This window comes from Ranitomeya variabilis, chromosome 2 (assembly GCF_051348905.1).
Source record: "Ranitomeya variabilis isolate aRanVar5 chromosome 2, aRanVar5.hap1, whole genome shotgun sequence".
Taxonomy (NCBI): domain Eukaryota; kingdom Metazoa; phylum Chordata; class Amphibia; order Anura; family Dendrobatidae; genus Ranitomeya; species Ranitomeya variabilis.
This window is the reverse complement of record NC_135233.1, coordinates 782,967,878-782,986,448: the sequence shown is the minus strand read 5'-3', so window position 1 is coordinate 782,986,448 and position 18,571 is coordinate 782,967,878. Positions and strand designations below refer to the sequence as shown.

Sequence of the window (18,571 nt, the reverse complement as noted above, 5' to 3'; positions counted from 1 at the left end):
CAACTCAGTGCATTTAGGCATGTAGACATGGTCAAGACAATCTCCTGCAGTTCAAACCGAGCATCAGTATGGGGAAGAAAGGTGATTTGAGTGCCTTTGAACGTGGCATGGTTGTTGGTGCCAGAAGGGCTGGTCTGAGTATTTCAGAAACTGCTGATCTACTGGGATTTTCACGCACAACCATCTCTAGGGTTTACAGAGAATGGTCCGAAAAAGAAAAAAAATCCAGTGAGCGGCAGTTCTGTGGGCGGAAATGCCTTGTTGATGCCAGAGGTCAGAGGAGAATGGGCAGACTGGTTCGAGCTGATAGAAAGGCAACAGTGACTCAAATCGCCACCCGTTACAACCAAGGTAGGCCTAAGAGCATCTCTGAACGCACAGTGCGTCGAACTTTGAGGCAGATGGGCTACAGCAGCAGAAGACCACACCGGGTACCACTCCTTTCAGCTAAGAACAGGAAACTGAGGCTACAATTTGTACAAGCTCATCGAAATTGGACAGTAGAAGATTGGAAAAACGTTGCTTGGTCTGATGAGTCTCGATTTCTGCTGCGACATTCGGATGGTAGGGTCAGAATTTGGCGTAAACAACATGAAAGCATGGATCCATCCTGCCTTGTATGGAGCATCTTTGGGATGTGCAGCCGACAAATCTGCGGCAACTGTGTGATGCCATCATGTCAATATGGACCAAAATCTCTGAGGAATGCTTCCAGCACCTTGTTGAATCTATGCCACGAAGAATTGAGGCAGTTCTGAAGGCAAAAGGGGTCCAACCCGTTACTAGCATGGTGTACCTAATAAAGTGGCCGGTGAGTGTATGTAGTCAAGTCTAACATATCCAGTTTACATAATTTTATCAGAACTAATTGTTTTATTCATTAATAAAAAAAATCCTCCAAAGATTTATGAGATGTCATACGATTCACCAAGCAAAAAACTGACAGGTATCTATTTCTTCCATGGACATTGAGTAATGCCCCATTATGACAATATCACGGAGCTCTAATTTCCATCCATGTAATCTCCCTATACACCTCGATTTACTGCCTTACGGAAAATAAATTCTAAAATCTGTTTCTCTTGGCCTACTAAAGGATGTCTTTTGGAAATGAACACATTAGTATATTGATTTTCTGTTATAAAATCCAAAAGCCTGTGTATAGAATGCATAGTTAAAAAACAGATAGTCCCTTGCATAGTAACTCCTTCATGACAGGGACAGTTTCCATCTTTGCGCTTTCAATTTTTACTCAAATTCTTCCAAAAGCCATGACTTTTTTTATTTGGCCATCAACATAGCCATATGACATCTTATTTTTTGCGGTACGAGTTGTAGTTTTGAGTGATGTCATTCACTTTACCATGTAACATACTGAGAAATGAGAAAAACATTTTCAAGTTGGCAAAATGTAAAAAAAAACAAACAAGTGCTGCAAACAAGTGCTCCGCACCTCTGGGAACCACTTGAAAGCCATTCCAGATGACTACCTGATGAAGCTGCTTGAGAGAAGGCCAAGTACGTGTGAAGCTCCTCAGAATAATAGAGGGGTACTATGAGAAAAGTAAGGTGCAACACATGCAAGTTTGTTTCAAGCATTTCGTTCCATATGTGTCTCTCCATGGTTTTTCAGTCTTCAGTCTGAATCTACAATGTGTACATTCTAATGAGAAGAAAATAACCATTGCATGAACAGGTGTGTCCAAATTTGTTACTGTAACCATATAGCTGTATATACAGTGCAATGAAAAAGTATTCTTACCCCATGAACTTTTTCCACATTTTTTCACAATACAACCACAAACGTAAACATATTTTATTGGGATTTTATGTGATATACGAACACAAAGTAGCAAGTATGTGTGAGGTGTAAAGGTAATGATACCTGGTTTTCTAAATATTTTAAAATATAAATCTCAAAATTGTGACGTGCATTTGTATACAGACCCCACTTAATCAATACTTTGTAGGACCACCTTTTGCTGCAGTTACTGCTGCAAGCCTTTTGGGCTATGTCTCTACCAGATTTGCACATCTGGAGGCTGACATTTTTGCCCATTCTCCTATGCAAGCTAGCTCAAGCTTAGTGAGATTGGATGAAGGTGTCTGTGAACAGCAATTTTCAAGTCATGCTACAGATTCTCAATGGGATTTAGGTCTGAAATGTGAAACAAATTGATATGCTTTAATCTAAACCATAAATTGTAGCTCTGGCAGTATGTTTAAGGTCGTTGTCCTCCTGAAAGTGCCCCAGTCTCAAATCTTTTGTAGCCTCTAACAGATTTTCCTCCAGCATTGTATTATATTTACCTCCATTCATCGTTGTAACAAATTTGACCAGCTTCCCTGTCCCTGGTAAGAAAAGCATTGGCACAGCATGATGCTGCCACCACCATGTTTGATGGTATTTTCAAGGTGATGTGTTGTATTAAATCTTTGCTGCGCATAGCGTTTTGAGTTAAAAAAAAAACTTCTTAGGACTCATCTGACCAGAACACCTTGTTCACACTCCAGCTTTGTCCCATACGTGGCTACAAATTTGACTTCTTATGGCTTTCTTTCAAAATCATAAAGACCAGATTTGTGGAGTATATAACTATTAGTTGTCGTGTGGACTGAGTCTAGCACCTGAGCTGTGGATCTCTGTGGCTTTTCCAGATGTGACCATGGGCCTCCTGGTTGCTTCTCTATTTAGTGCTTTCCTTGCTTGGGATGTCAGTTTAGGTGGACAGTCGTGTCTTGGTAGGTTTGCAGTGGTGCTATACTCTTGTAACCCGTAATATGTTGAGAGCTTGGGCTATTATTTTTATAATGTAACCCTTCTTACTCTTCTCCACAACTTTATCCGTGACCTGTCTGGTATTTTCCTTGGTTTTCATGATGCTGTTTTATCCCTAATGTTCTGAAAGAAATACCTGAGGCCCTCACAGAACAGCTGTAGTTTTACTGAGAATAAATTACACACAGGTGGATTGAATTTACTAAGTTCATGGGGTCTGAATACTTTTTCAAGGCACTGTACATTTAAAAAATGGATAAAAGTATTACCACACACCTCTTCTTCATTGAATTTAGGTAATTTATTTATTCCCATTATAATAGGTGTATAAAATCCAGCTTCTATTTCTACTGAATTTCCGTGGGGTACTGTAATAGGATGACAGCATTGCAAGTTAGATTGTGGAATATTTAGGAGCAAAGAAATAATACAATCAACTGTGAGTGGAATTACTGAAAAATGAAAGCAATTTGAAACTGCAGCAACTCAGCCACGAAGAGGATGACCATGTAAAATTCTATGGCAGGATCACCAACTGCTGTGGCGCATAGTGCATACAAGTGACCAACATCTTTCTCATTCAGCTCCAGAATTCCAAATCACTACTGCCATTAACATGGACTGGGAGCTTCCTGGCATGGGTTTCCAGGGCCAAGCAGTTGTGTGCAAGCCTCATATCACCGAGTACAAAGCCAAGTGTCTGATGAAGTGGTGTAAGGCATGTCAACACTGGGCTCTGAAGCAGTAGAAAAGTGTTCTGTGGAGTGATCAATCTTGCTTCTCTGTCTAGCAGTCTGATGGACTTATTTGGTTTTTGTGAATTCCACAAAAATGTTACCTGTCTCACTGCATTGCTATTTTGCCAACAGTTTGCCAACTATAAAGTAAGATGTAGGATAAATAATGTTATGGGGTTGTTATTCGGAGGTTGACTTTGGGCCTGTGTTTTAGTGAAGTGAAGCTTCTTCAGCATAAGATATTTTGGGCAATGTTATGCTTTCAACTGTGTGTAAACAGTTTTGGGAAGGCCCTTATATGTTTCAACGGGATTATGCTCCAGGGCACAAAGCAAAGTCTATAAAGGCATGGTTGGGTGCGTTTGGGGTGAAAGAATTCAACTGGCTGTCCTGAATCCAATCCCATCCAACAGCTTTGACGTAAACTAGAACTTAGACTATGAATCTGGCCCTCTCATACAACATCATTGTCTGACATTACAAACGTTCTTCTAGATGAATGGGCAAAAATTCCCACAAATACACACAGAAGACTGGAAGCTGGTACATCCCATTCTAAATCCATAGTCATTAATATGTAGTTTTCCCCCTACCCCATCCTTTGCAGCTATAACAATTTCAAGCGAATTGTACAATTTGTGCACTTTGTTCCTTAATTTTATAAGTGTATTCTAAAAAGGCAGTAATGCAGTTTATGTTGCAAATATTCAATAATTGCATGTATCTCATCACACCCAAGTATGCTGCTTCACTTCTTGATATATATTTGCAGCATTTACACTTGTATTTGGATAATCTCTAACGAATAATAAAAACCCAATTATTGACGCATAACCATCTTGCATCAAATTGATCTTTCATTTGAGATCCTTGAATAATTCCCAAATTAAATTGCTAGTGTCAGTTACATAGTAACCATGAATTACAAGATACTTATACTATACTAGATCGTGGCCCGATTCTAACGCATCGGGTATTCTAGAATATGTATAGTAGCATATAGCACAGCCCACATAGTATATAGCACAGCCCGTGTAGTATATAGGACAGCCCACGCAGTTTATAACACAGCCCATGTAGTATATAACACAGCCCACGTAGTATATAACACAGCCCAATTAGTATATAACACAGCCACGTAGTATATAGTACAGGCATGTGGTATATTGCCCAGCCACACAGTGTATTGCACAGCCACGTAGTATATAGCACAGCCCATGTAGTATATAGCACAGAGACATAGTAAATAACACAGCCCACGTAGTATCTAACACAGCCCACGTAGTATATAACACAGCCCACGTAGTATATAACACAGCCCACGTAGTATATAGCAATGTGGGCACCATATCCCTGTTAAAAAAAGAATTAAAATAGAAAATAGTTATATACTCATCTTCTGGCGGCCCCCGGATCCAGCCCAGGCATTTAGCGATGCTCCTCGCAACGCTCTGGTCTCAAGAATGCATTGCGGCAATAACACGTGATGATGTAGCGGTCTCGCGAGACCGCTACGTCATCTCTGGTCATTGCCGAAATGCATGCTTGGGACCGGAGCGTCGTGAGGAGCGGTAAAGGCGCCGGATGGTGAGACTATAATGATTTTTTAATTTTTTTAATTATTTTTACATTATGTGTTTTTACTATTGATGCTGCATAGGCAGCATCAATAGTAAAAAGTTGGTCACACAGGGTCAATAGCAGCGCGACCAATCAGCGACCCGGGATTTCCACGACAGACAGACGGAAGTATCCCTTAGACAATTATATATATAGATATGAAAATCCTATATCATATTCTAATTAAATGACACATAAGAATGCTGTAGACATCTTCATCTATGAATTGTTTGTTTTCATGCCTACCTCATTGTCAGTTCCCACATCCAGCATCACCGGGAGACACTCTTGAGGCTTTACTCCTCCACATGCTGTGTATAGAGCCAGTTTACCAACTGGAATGCCCATGCCATAACTTCCAAGGTCTCCAAGACCAAGAATTCTTTCTCCATCTGTTATAACAACAGCCTGTAAAAGCACAGAACACATGATATAGATAATGAACATGTGTTTTTGTCTTCATGCTCCTGCAAATTACCTTATTTCATGATGCATTCCCTGTCTAAGCTATTGATAAAGATAAGTTATGGCAGAATGTAATACTAAGCAAAGCCAATGTGGTTAAATCATCACTGCTAAGTGGAATCCAGGACAAACTGGAAATTATATAATTAGTGTATGATTGACTTACAAAATTACAAGAATGTACGTTTGGCAAAGTCAAACCGTACAATAACAGAGCATGTAGAAACAGTACAAAGAGTATAATACAAATGGAAGCTCTCATGGACAGCTGACATTTTTACGCTTCCTTTTCACCCCATCTAGGTACATCACTTATGTAACAATAGCCATCACAATAGCTATCGCAATTGCTTATCAACTAATAATTAATGAAAATTGTCATTAGAGAGCAATATTTGCCCCAAATAACATCATACTCATAGGAATTCGATACCGTAATACCAATAATTAACATATTACTCCACTTAATTACTGCTGAATACATTTGAGCACATTGCACGGAAAATGTAAAAATTTTATGTAGTATCCGTACAAATTTCCAGAGTTACCAGAAATATCTGGATTCTCTTTAAAAATAGAGCATTTTTTCCAGTGTCCTTGAAAAATAAATGACTTTTATGAAGTTGGAGAGACTTGTACAGAAAATGATTGTGGACATCATCATATTTCTAGCTCACAGTGAATGGTCATATACTTCTAATGATCTTCATGGTTCATTATGTCTTTACAATGTATCTGTAAAAAAATATGATTACAGATACAAAAAATATGTCCAGAAAAAAAAAAAAAAAAATCAGGTTGGAAAGCCTGCTGGATACTCTGGTGGAATGATTTCAGGGGAAAGCCCGTTCCTCAAGCTTAAGAGTATTCATAAAATTTCATTCATGTTAAAATTTACAGTATGGTGAAATTTACATCTTGACTCTTAGAATAAGGCCTTATTCATGCATTAGTATTTTTGGATAGTATTTCATCAGTATTTGCAAATAAAAAACCAGGAGTGTCTCCAAAACACAGAAGTGTGACTCCTTCAGTTATATTTTCTCTCTCCGCTAGGAAAAAAATGGTATGACCTTTATTTTACCCCTAATATACAAGTATTCAGAGATTTATCTGGTATAGAGAAGCACTGGTATGTAGAGATGTGTCTATATATTAGTATAATATGCCTGTAAAGAACAAGCATACTGTTTAGATCTACTGTATAGGCAAAGCAAATCCACATATACAGTCTGATGCTATCTGCTAATGCTTCTACCTGCCATGCTAGAGGCTGTGAGTTTAAATCCCCAGGAAGACCACAAAAAAGAAAAGCAAATAATTTCTTTAACTATAAATAACCTACAGTGGGTACGGAAAATATTCAGACACCTTTCAATTTTTCACTCTTTGCTTCATTGCAGCCATTTGGTAAATTCAAAAAAGTTCATTTTTTTCTCATTAATGTACACTCTGCACCCCATCTTGACTGAAAAAAAAAACAGAAATGTAGAAATTTTTGCAAATTTATTAAAAAAGAAAAACTGAAATATCACATGGTCATAAGTATTCATTCAGACCCTTTGTTATTTTAGCTGTGTGCTTAGGGTCATTGTCTTGATGGAAGGTGAACCTTCAGCCAAGTCTGAGGTCCAGAGCAGTCTGGAAGAGGTTTTCATAAAGGATATCTCTGTACTTGGCTGCATTCATGTTTCCTTCAATGGGAACCAGTCGTCTTGTCCCTGCAGCTGAAAAACACCCCCATAGCATGATGCTGCCACCACCATGTTTCACTGTTGGGATTGTATTGGGCAGGTGATGAGCAGTGAATGGTTTTCTCCCACATACCGCTTAAAATTATCAACAAAAAGGTCTATCTTCGTCTCATCAGACCAGAGAATCTTATTTCTCATAGTCTGGGAGTCCTTCGTATGTTTTTTTAGCAAACTCTATGTGAGCTTTCATATGTGTTGCACTGAGGAGAGGCTTCCGTCAGGCCACTCTGCCATAAATACGCGACTGGAGGAGGGCTGCAGGGATAGTTAACTTTGTGGAACTTTCTCCAATCTCCCTACTGCATCTCTGGAGCTCAGCCACAGTGATCTTGGGGTTCTTCTTTACCTCTCTCACCAAGGCTCTTCTCCCACGATTGCTCAGCTTGGCCGGACGACCAGGTTTAGGAAGACTTCTGGTGGTCCCAAATTTCTTCCATTTAAGGATTATGGAGGCCACTGGGCTCTTAGGAACCTTGAGTACTGTAGAAATTCTGTTGTAACCTTGGCCAGATCTCTGCCTTGCCACAATTCTGTCTTTGAGCTCCTTGGCCAGTACCTCATGATTCTCATTTGGTCTGACATGCACTGTGAGCTGTGAGGTCTTATATAGACAGGTGTGCGCCTTTCCAAATAAAGTCCTACCAGTTTATTTAAACACAGCTGGACTCCAATGAAGGAGTAGAACCATCTCAAGGAGGATCACAAGGAAATGGCAGCAAGTGACTTAAATATGAGTGTCTGAGCAAAGGGTCTGAATACTTATGACCATGTGATATTTCAGTTTTTATTTTTTAATAAATATGCAAAAATGTCTACATTTCTGTTTTTTTAGTCAAGATGGGGTGCAGAGTGTACATTAATGAGAAAAAAATGAACTTTTTTGAATTTACCAAATGGCTGCAAGGAAACAAAAAGTGAAAAATGTAAAGGGGTCTGAATACTTTCTGTGCCCATTGTATATCAAGTTATCTACTGATTACAGAGAGATAACCTCGCCCCAATGACCAGAGTCAGATGGTGGAGAAACAAAGAACATTTACAAAAGTTTCCTAAAGATACAAGGATTGCAACTGGGCTCTCCTCCCACATGGGCTCGTAACCAGCTGAAATTAATCTGAAGATGGATGTGGTTAATTAAAACAGCAATTCTGCTCTGCAATTATGTTATTTTTTTTCTATGAAAGCATCTAAACTTTTTTTTCAATCCATGTACTTTTACTGCTAAAATCAGCTTCTGAGCTAGGCTTTTGTACTGATCCATGGCTTTAATTATAAATAACCTTGCCATTTCTGAACAGAGTGTATATCTAACTGGCATTTGGCACAATAAAGAGGATTTTTTTTCACCTGGATTGGATGCTGTCCTTCACTTCAATTTATTGTATATCTAAGGCTACTTTCACACTAGCGTCGGGAACAACCCGTCGCCGTGCGTCGGGCCGACGTTCCCGACGCTAGCGTGGTCTCCGCCGCACAACGGGGGCAGCGGATGCATTTTTCCCATGCATCCGCTGCCCCATTGTGAGGTGCGGGGAAGTGCGGGGAGGTGGGGGCGGAGTTCCGGCCGCGCATGCGCGGTCGGAAAAAGCGGACCGTCGGGAGCAAAAAACGTTACATGTAACGTTTTTTTCTCCCGACGGTCCGCTACCACACGCCCAAGCGTCGCAAAACGGACGCACCGTTTGGCAATGCGTCGCAAATGCGTCGCTAATGTTAGTCTATGACGAAAAAACGTATCCAGCAAGAACTTTTGCTGGATGCGTAGTTTCGGCAAAACGACGCATTTGCGACGTATTGCAGTTAACGCTAGTGTGAAAGTAGCCTAACTGGTCATGTCTTGTTGATACTGTGAACTGGTGCTCAGAAATGTTTAAATTCCAGATATCACCACAGTAATTCTTTGCAAAACAGCAATATAAAAACACAGAAGTCTGAATCTTTCAATGATAGTTTATCTCCCTGTTGGTTTCTGTTAGGAAAAAATTGTATAACCTTTATTTTACCTCTAATATGCAAGTATTTAGAGATGTATCTGTTATAGAGAAGCACTGATATATGGAGATGTGTCTCTATATACCAGTACAATATGCCTGTAAAGAACAAGCATACTATTTAGATCTATAGGCAGAGCAAATCCACATATACTTAGCAGTGCACTCTGATGCTATCTCTCCCTGCTCCGGCTTTAGATTGACATTGAATGCTTGTATGTAGTTATGTAGTCTATCAGCTATGCCCAGATGCTTTTCTATAAGTAATCCCAGTTTAATTTGTGCTATGACATATAGAACAATCCAGATGTATAACTTTCTATTTATCCACTTATGCCATGTAGAAGCCCAAACACTTGGTGTCGCAATTTAAGACAAACTTCTATTGCCTGCACTCTACTACTTAGGTTGGTGTCATATGAAAAAGTAGACCGTGTGATTAATCTCAATTTATGTAAACATTCCTAATCTGAAATTGCAACACCATAAAGAAAACTTGTGGAATTACTGAATTCATAGGAGGGAAAGACCTGTTAAGTATATGCAAATGATTAAAAAATGGAAACAACATTTTTGAAAACTTCTCAATTTTTTCAGCATTTGTGTATGAGCGCCATGTGCAGAAATCTCTGCACTTACACACCTTGGCGCATTATCAATGAGGCTGTTGTGAATTAGACTTTTTTGGCTCCCTCTAGTGGTTACTAGTGATATGACTCTGGGATTTCCTTCCCTCTGTCTGCACCCAGCTGGGTCGTTACTTCAGGGGTGTTGCTATATAAACCTCCTGGAACCTTAGTCCAGTGCCTGGCATCGGTGTTATCAGACACATTCTGTTTGCTCCTGTTTGCTGGTCCTGGTTCGTGCTAAATTAAGCTAAGTCTTGCTTCTTTGTTTTTTGGGTTATTTGTTTGCTATCATTTTTGTCCAGCTTGTACTAAATGTGATTCCTGACCTTGCTGGAAGCTCTAGGGGGCTGGTGTTCTCCCCCCGGGCCGTTAGACGGTTCGGGGGTTCTTGAATTTCCAGTGTGGATATTTTTGATAGGATTTTTTGCTGACCATATAAGTTATCTTTCTATATTCTGCTATTAGCTAGTGGGCCTCTCTTTGCTAAATACCTAGCTCATTCTTATGTTTGTCTTTTCCTCTTACCTCACCGTTATTATTTGTGGGGGGCTTCTATCCAACTTTTTGGGGTATTTCCTCTGGAGGCAAGAAAGGTCTTTCTTTTCCCTTCTAGGGGTAGTTAGCTCTCCGGCTGGCGCGAGACGTCTAGGATCAACGTAGGAACGTTCCCCGGCTGCTGGTATTTGTGGTGCTAGGATTAGTTATATGGTCAGCCCAGTTACCACTGCCCTATGAGCTGGTTTTCTGTATTTACTGACTTAGCATTATTCCTGAGACCCTCTGCCATTGGGGTCATAACATGAGGCTATTAATAGTTGTCTGAGAAATGTCCTGCCACCATGAATGCTCTTGTCATACAAATCATCATCATCCACTGCTGAAAGCTCTGTCTGCCATTGCTGACCAATGATGTCAACAGAAGAGTTTGATGGGAGACAAATCCACGGATGCTGTTGGCAATGGTACCACAAACAACATGCATTGGGATGTTGTTTTGAAAAGTAGCTCTTGGGACCCTTTTTAGAAATGGCCATACCACTTATTTCACAAACAAATCAATATACTCCCAAGCTTTTAGAGTACCAGGAATGAAAACTGGAGAGCTCCAGCTACTGCACATTGTGCCACCCCACACCATAATGCCAGGAACATGATCGATGTTACATTCCTTCGCGAATGCCTCTTAATGGCATCCCCACATGGTTCCCATTCCAATCTCCGAATACCAAAGCAAGCAAGACAAAATCAGAACTCATCATTGAGTAGGAAAAATCTCCATCCCAGCCTCCATTGTCGTCTTGCTTTGCACTATCCACTTTTGAGAGCAGCAGCACGAGGTCAAAGGAACAGCTGTAGCTGGATGTCTGACTCGTAGCCCATTGTTGTGCAAACGACTCAGATGGTTTGTGTAGACATTCTTTAATGCTGTAGGCTTGGTATATCCAATTTTACTTTTAGTAGAGAATGGATCAATTGTGGAACTAGTGGTATAGCTATTTCACCAAAGTGAAAGTCATTCTTCAATATGACAACACCAGGCTGAATGTTGCTGCTGCTACTGTGAGCAGTCTGCATGGCCTATACGTGCTACCATGGCCTACAGCATCTCAAGACTTACCTTCTGTAAAGCACATCTGAGATGTCATTCGTCAGTAATCACAAGAGTAGCTGTCAGCAGTGGATCTTGATGATTTACATGGCCATGTGCATTCAGTGCAGCTGAACATTCCTCAGACAACCACCAATAACCTAACTAATAACATACCAAATCATATAAGTGCATGTATTACTGCACGTGGCGCTCATGCTCAATACTGAATAAATCCAGACGCTTTGAACATTTTGTTTCCAGTCTTTCATCTCTTTCATATCATTAACAACATCTGTCGATCCTGTGATTTTGATAATCCCATGACTATTCCTTCTTGGTGTTTCAATCTTTATGTTGAGGAGTGTAAATAATGTTGATTAAAGTTGATTAACAGTGGACCCAGCACTGAATCTTGGGGTATAACACATCACCAGGGAGTAGAAAATATTCAGCATAACTAAATATGACTATAAGCCAAGAGCCAGTTTTCAATTTAATCTACTCATTATGAACTATACTTTCTAAACCTAGAAACTTTGAATTCGGGACAGTATGAAATGTCGCCATCGTTTTTATTTCATAAGTCAACAGAACACATGAAAATAAACAACTTTGATATATATCTCATCTGAGAAATCTGCTTCTTTCTCCTCCTGGATTAATCGTTTACTCTAAATTCATGGGTATAATCTGTATTCAGTGAGGACATATTTTCCCATTACTGAGATAGGAAATGTCAGTTGCCGCTTTTAAAATCCTATAGAGAGATGAGGTGGGAGCAGGAGCTAGAGGCAGACACAGACATTCTGCTGCAAGTCATCCTAAAAACGATAGGTACAGTTCTCCATAGAACTTTATGAACACTAAATGAGTCATCTCCTATCTCAGTAATGGGAAAATCGGTATTCATTGAGAACAGATGTTGAAAAAGATCATTCGATGGGGAGAAAGAAGCAGATTTCTCTGATAAGTTATACTGGAAAGTTTCTTATTTTCTAGTGTACTATTAATTTATTAAATAAAGTAAAATGACATTTACTTTTCAAGCTCCATTAGATCGCTATGTGCAAATTGAATTGCATAACTGTGATATCTGGCTGTCAGTGTGTGCTTGGTAACTGAAAGCTACTGTGTACTATTAGAAAGCTGAAGAAGATTGTTCCTGAGATAACGTCAATGAATGGTCTACTTTTCCCAGGATGTCCTTACATGACCTATTTAATTTAGTAAAAATCTCTGACAACTAAATAAATAAAACTAAGCATATGTTACCTTAATGTCATTCTCAGGCCATGATTTCATTAGTGTGGATATATGACCACGGTCGTGAATGGTAATGAAGAGCCCTCTGCAGAGAAAAATATAGAAATATTATGCACATAAAGTCTGATGAATGCATTATCCGGTGAGATCACCTATTAGAAAATAGCTTTTCTTCCAATCCTAAAGGTATCAGATGACATAACCATGCAAGTGCAACAATGTTTTCAGGAACACTGCAGTCCTTTGTGGACATTGAGGAGCTTTTACCTTTTATGCTCCAGATAGGAGTGACAGAAAGTTGGAGCATTGCATAAACAGTAAAGACATCTTTTTCAGGATTTAAGTAATGAAGTAATTCAGATGCAGTGACGTTTATTATATAAGACTACAGCCTGATTAATCATATTACTTATGTCAGACATAATACACCTTTAACAGTCACAACATTTTTGTGCAACACAAAAGTGGCTTTAAAATGTATAGGTTACTCCGCCAAAGTGGGTGGAACTGTAATTTAGCCAGGGCGGCACGTGGTGTGGCAACGTCATTACAAATTAAGTGACAAATTCATTAAAAGTAAAGGAATTACTTATGACAAATGCTACTCCAGTCCCCGACTGGAGTAACTTTTCTGCCGAAGCCCATGGAGGCGCACACCAATGATAAGATGTGCCTGATTCATTAAGTGGCATGTGCTTCTTAATAAATTACGTTCGTCTTGTCCTGCATGCCCATCATTAAGACTGGTAAGCAAAATGCCAGTTGTAATGAATCAGGCCTACACGTAAAGTGCTTACAAGCTCAATCAGGAAGAGCTTGTAAGTATTGTGCTTCTTGCCAAGGAGACTGGCCACCGCTGCTAGACTGCAGCAGTAGCCTGTATCATAGGCAATGAGTTAAAATCCATGAAACTAAAAAAATCCCTTGGAATGGAATTTTAATAACAAGTAAATCGCAAAGTCATTTGTTTTACAACCAACTTGCGATTTTTAACCATTTATGATGGTGTTTCTTTTTGTTGGGAAATATCCTTTGTCATTGCTGGTTATAAATGGCAGCCATGAGCACAATAAAAGGAATTCGGGGAAAATACGTCGGATAGTGATAAGATGTAACAGCAGCTAAGCTACGTGGCTGGATAATACTGAGAGTGTTATGGTGATAGAAATAAAAAATGCACTGGAAGTGAAAAGCTTGCATGTGTTTGTACAAAAAGTAAACTACATTTACCACAGAGTGATGGAAAAAGCATTTTTGTCCTACAATATTCGTAAGTGACAATGCCATGCTAGGGAATAGACTAACATTTTCATGTGAACAGCAGGTCAAATAATTCTCACAACCTTGTCCTTTTTTTCCCTCATCAAGCAAATAGTGTCAATGTGCAGGATGGCGGTAACATACACTCACCGGCCACTTTATTAGGTACACCATGCTAGTAACGGGTTGGACCCCCTTTTGCCTTCAGAACTGCCTCAATTCTTCGTGGCATAGATTCAACAAGGTGCTGGAAGCATTCCTCAGAGATTTTGGTCCATATTGACATGATGGCATCACACAGTTGCCGCAGATTTGTCGGCTGCACATCCCAAAGATGCTCCATACAAGGCAGGATGGATCCATGCTTTCATGTTGTTTACGCCAAATTCTGACCCTACCATCCGAATGTCGCAGCAGAAATCGAGACTCATCAGACCAAGCAACGTTTTTCCAATCTTCTACTGTCCAATTTCGATGAGCTTGTACAAATTGTAGCCTCAGTTTCCTGTTCTTAGCTGAAAGGAGTGGTACCCGGTGTGGTCTTCTGCTGCTGTAGCCCATCTGCCTCAAAGTTCGACGCACTGTGCGTTCAGAGATGCTCTTAGGCCTACCTTGGTTGTAACGGGTGGCGATTTGAGTCACTGTTGCCTTTCTATCAGCTCGAACCAGTCTGCCCATTCTCCTCTGACCTCTGGCATCAACAAGGCATTTCCGCCCACAGAACTGCCGCTCACTGGATTTTTTTTTCTTTTTCGGACCATTCTCTGTAAACCCTAGAGATGGTTGTGCGTGAAAATCCCAGTAGATCAGCAGTTTCTGAAATACTCAGACCAGCCCTTCTGGCACCAACAACCATGCCACGTTCAAAGGCACTCAAATCACCTTTCTTCCCCATACTGATGCTCGGTTTGAACTGCAGGAGATTGTCTTGACCATGTCTACATGCCTAAATGCACTGAGTTGCCGCCATGTGATTGGCTGATTAGAAATTAAGTGTTAACAAGAAGTTGGACAGGTGTACCTAATAAAGTGGCCGGTGAGTGTACTTACACCCTGCACTTGCCAGTAATAACAGATTTTACAAACACTCAAGGACAAATGAAGTATCCAACTAAAGCTGGACAGTCTCATATACAGATCTGAAATATGATATATTAGTCCTAAGACAGCTGGGAATATAAGAATAATTTGGGTTGTAACATACTTTAAGCAATTTGCACGCTGACATTTAGACAGTTACTGTTTTGCTTATGGCCAAATAGGTGGATACTCTAAGCAGCCATTGCTTTAGAAGTGGCTACACTGTGGTGGTCTAAGAAACTTCCTGATTTTTACTTAAAGAGAATCTGTCACTTCAGATAACGCTTTTAACCTGCAGACATAGGGTTGCACTGCAGATTAATAGCATCAGAAAGGTGCCTGACTGCTACATTGAACTGCGACGTATGTTGTTTGGTGCTATTGATGATGTTGCTGCTTGCAACTGCTTTTCCATATTTGCATCAGTCTGGAGCGCAGTTAGCTCTTTGCAATGAATTTGGAAAATAACTCGCAGCAGTAGGTTCTGAACACAGATGTATATTGCACTTCACGGTCTCCGCACAGTGGGAAATGCATAGTTGTTCATGTAACATTCCTAGAACTCAAGCAGTGGGAGGTCTGCTGTATATACATCACATAGGTGTCACTGAGACTGTTCTATGTACATCACATAGGAGACACTGGGGCTGGAGCATATATATTACACAAGAGACACTGGCACTGAAGCTCATACATCACATATACTGGGGCTGTGGAATCAGGGCTGCCATCAGGGCATTATTGCCCTGACTGGCGTATGGGGTTCGATGGGCAGAGGAGGACTGCGTCGGGCCCTGTCTCATCTGGTCACCGGACCTATACCGGCAGGCTAAACCGGGCCCTTAGCGGTGCTGCGGCAGTTTAACGCTATTGACGTGCGAGCCCGGCCCGCATGACAATAGTTAACAGCCGCCAGCCAATCGGAGGCTTGTAGCTGACGTCAGCCGAAGCCCGCACGTCGCTGGCGTCTGACGTCATTGTCAGTCATCGACGAGTGCGCACTTCAGCTGCGTGGAGGGAGCTTTGCCGCAGGAGCGCAGCCAGGTAAGAAGAACTTTTTTTATTGAGAGTGGCGATCCGGGGGGCCTGGGGCAGCAGAAGGCTGGACACTGGGGCGGGAGAATGCTGGATACTGGGGCGGCAGAATGCTGGACACTGGGGCTGCAGAATGCTGGACACGGGGCAGAATACTGGACACTGGAGCGGCAGAATGCTGGACACTGGGGCGGCAGAATGCTGGACATTGGGGCAGAATGCTGGGGCGGCAGAATGCTGGGGCGGCAGAATGCTGGGGTGGCAGAATGCTGGACAGGGGGGCGGCAGAATGCTGAATGGGGGCGGCAGAATGCTGGACAGGGTGGCGGCAGAATGCTGGAGAGGGGGGTGGCAGAATGCTGGACACGGGGGAAGAATGCTCGACACTGGGGCGGCAGAATGCTGGACATTGGTGCAGAATGCTGGGGTGGCAGAATGCTGGACACTGGGGCGGCAGAATGTTGGACACTGGGGCGGCAGAATACTGGACACTGGTGCGGCAGAATGCTGGACACTGGAGCAGCAGAATGCTGAATGGGGGCGGCAGAATGCTGGACGGGGGCAGCATAATGCTGGACAGGGGGCGGCAGAATGCTGGAGACGGGGGCAGAATGCTGGACACTGGGGCAGAATGCTGGACACTGGGGCAGAATGCTGGACATTGGGGCAGAATGCTGGACACTGGGGGCATGACTGAAGACACGAGGCAGGATTGCAGACATAGGGGGCAGAATGGAGATACGGGCATGATTAGAGACACAGGGCATGATTGGTGACACAGGGGGCAGGATGAAAGACATAGGTCATAAATCACAGGAGATGCAGGAGCATATACATCACAGGAGATGTTCGGGCATATACATCACAGGAGAAGCTAGAGACATATATAGTACAGGAGGAGCTGGGGCTGCTGTTGTCAGTGGGACTGGAGCACAAGGCTCGCTGAGTCTGCCCACAAAGTACATCCTGATGCAGTGTTCAGCAGTGAACGCTGCGTTAGCATGCTTGCAGTGTCAGGAGCAATTAAAGGACAGGCAGCCAACGTTTTGCCTTCCAAGGACTGTGATACTCGGCGGCAGCACTGCTGTTGCCGGGAATCTGCTGTGGGCCATAGGTTCCCCTTTGCCATGCTTATCATCCTTAAATCTTTTTTTATTCTTAAACTGATGGGGCCATTAAATTGACAAAATTTTGAAGGTACTGCCCCAGGTGTTCAGATCTGAGACATTTATAACATATTGATTATATACGGACTAAAAGCATATTTGATAGGAATCCAAAGGATCTGAAATTAAGTGAGGTACACAATCATTCACTCATGTTGGAAATGTGGTTATACATGTTTATTTTCCTACTCCAATATAGTGACTACATATACAATACATATTTCTGTATTTCCAATATTATATTTAAAAGAGTAAACCCACACATGTACGTACCCATCTCTAAGGTAGGGTCTCAAAAGATGCAGAGTTTTGAAGTGCCTGGCCTGGCTAAGTCTTGTGCTTTCTCACAACACGACCGGGTGAGCAGTTTCCACATTTATAAACCCCTGTTGTCTGAATAACGCCCTATTTTGCGCTCCTTTGTCCTTCTAGATTTTACTCAATGTATAGAAGGCAATGCGTTACATTTTATTCCACCAGTCAGCACATTTAGATGTGGATGTTTTACTAAAGTTCAAGAACGTCACAGATCAACTATGATTTCATCATAAAGAAAAACTATTTGCGCAGAATATAAACCGTGCCAGCTGTCTAAGCTATAACCTGGAGTCAAGAATGGAATTTTCATATATAACTCATACGGACAGGTTGGTTCTTGCATTTCAGTCCAAGCTTTATCTTAATTTCTAATTATGCTCTTGGACAGCAAAGTTTTAATTTATTTTATAAATTATGCAAACAAAAACTTAAAAAGGATTTATTATTAATGATTTTGAAGATTTTGCTTCAAGTAAACCCATTCATGTAGGATGAATAACATTCAGTTTGGCCACACTAATTCCTGTGTGTACATTGATGAGGAGGTTGATAATTGGCTGCCAGTTTTCCTAAGTTTAGAAAAACATGCCTGATATTAACTTGGCCCTAAGGGACAAAATGCAAATACTGAAGAAATTATCTCAGGCAGCCCAAAAGTTTACAAGACACTTCCCAACTGGTTTGAAAATGTGGTATGAAAAAAGTAAATTAATGTTTTATATTAACTTCAAGCTTTAGGACGCCTCGGAGACTATTAAGCTAAAGAATTCTAGAAAGTGAATGTTGAAAGTTTTTCTAACTTATCTCTGGACAAAAACTAAAATTTAATTGCATGTCAAGGTTGTTCTATTTCACTTAGGTCTTTACTTAGCTGAGGCTCCGC

At 41.2% G+C, this 18,571-nt stretch overlaps 1 protein-coding gene across 1 annotated transcript in view; it reads right to left on the bottom strand.

The window, feature by feature from the left end:
• The window catches only part of ME1 (malic enzyme 1), a 444,597-nt gene that overhangs the window by 268,831 nt on the left and 157,195 nt on the right, over positions 1-18,571 (bottom strand). Inside the window, exons 4-5 of the mRNA XM_077289802.1 lie at positions 12,839-12,914; positions 5,383-5,544 (exon numbers count right to left, since the gene is read on the bottom strand). Coding sequence (XP_077145917.1) covers positions 5,383-5,544; positions 12,839-12,914 — 238 coding nt within the window. The remainder of the gene's footprint in view (positions 1-5,382; positions 5,545-12,838; positions 12,915-18,571) is intronic.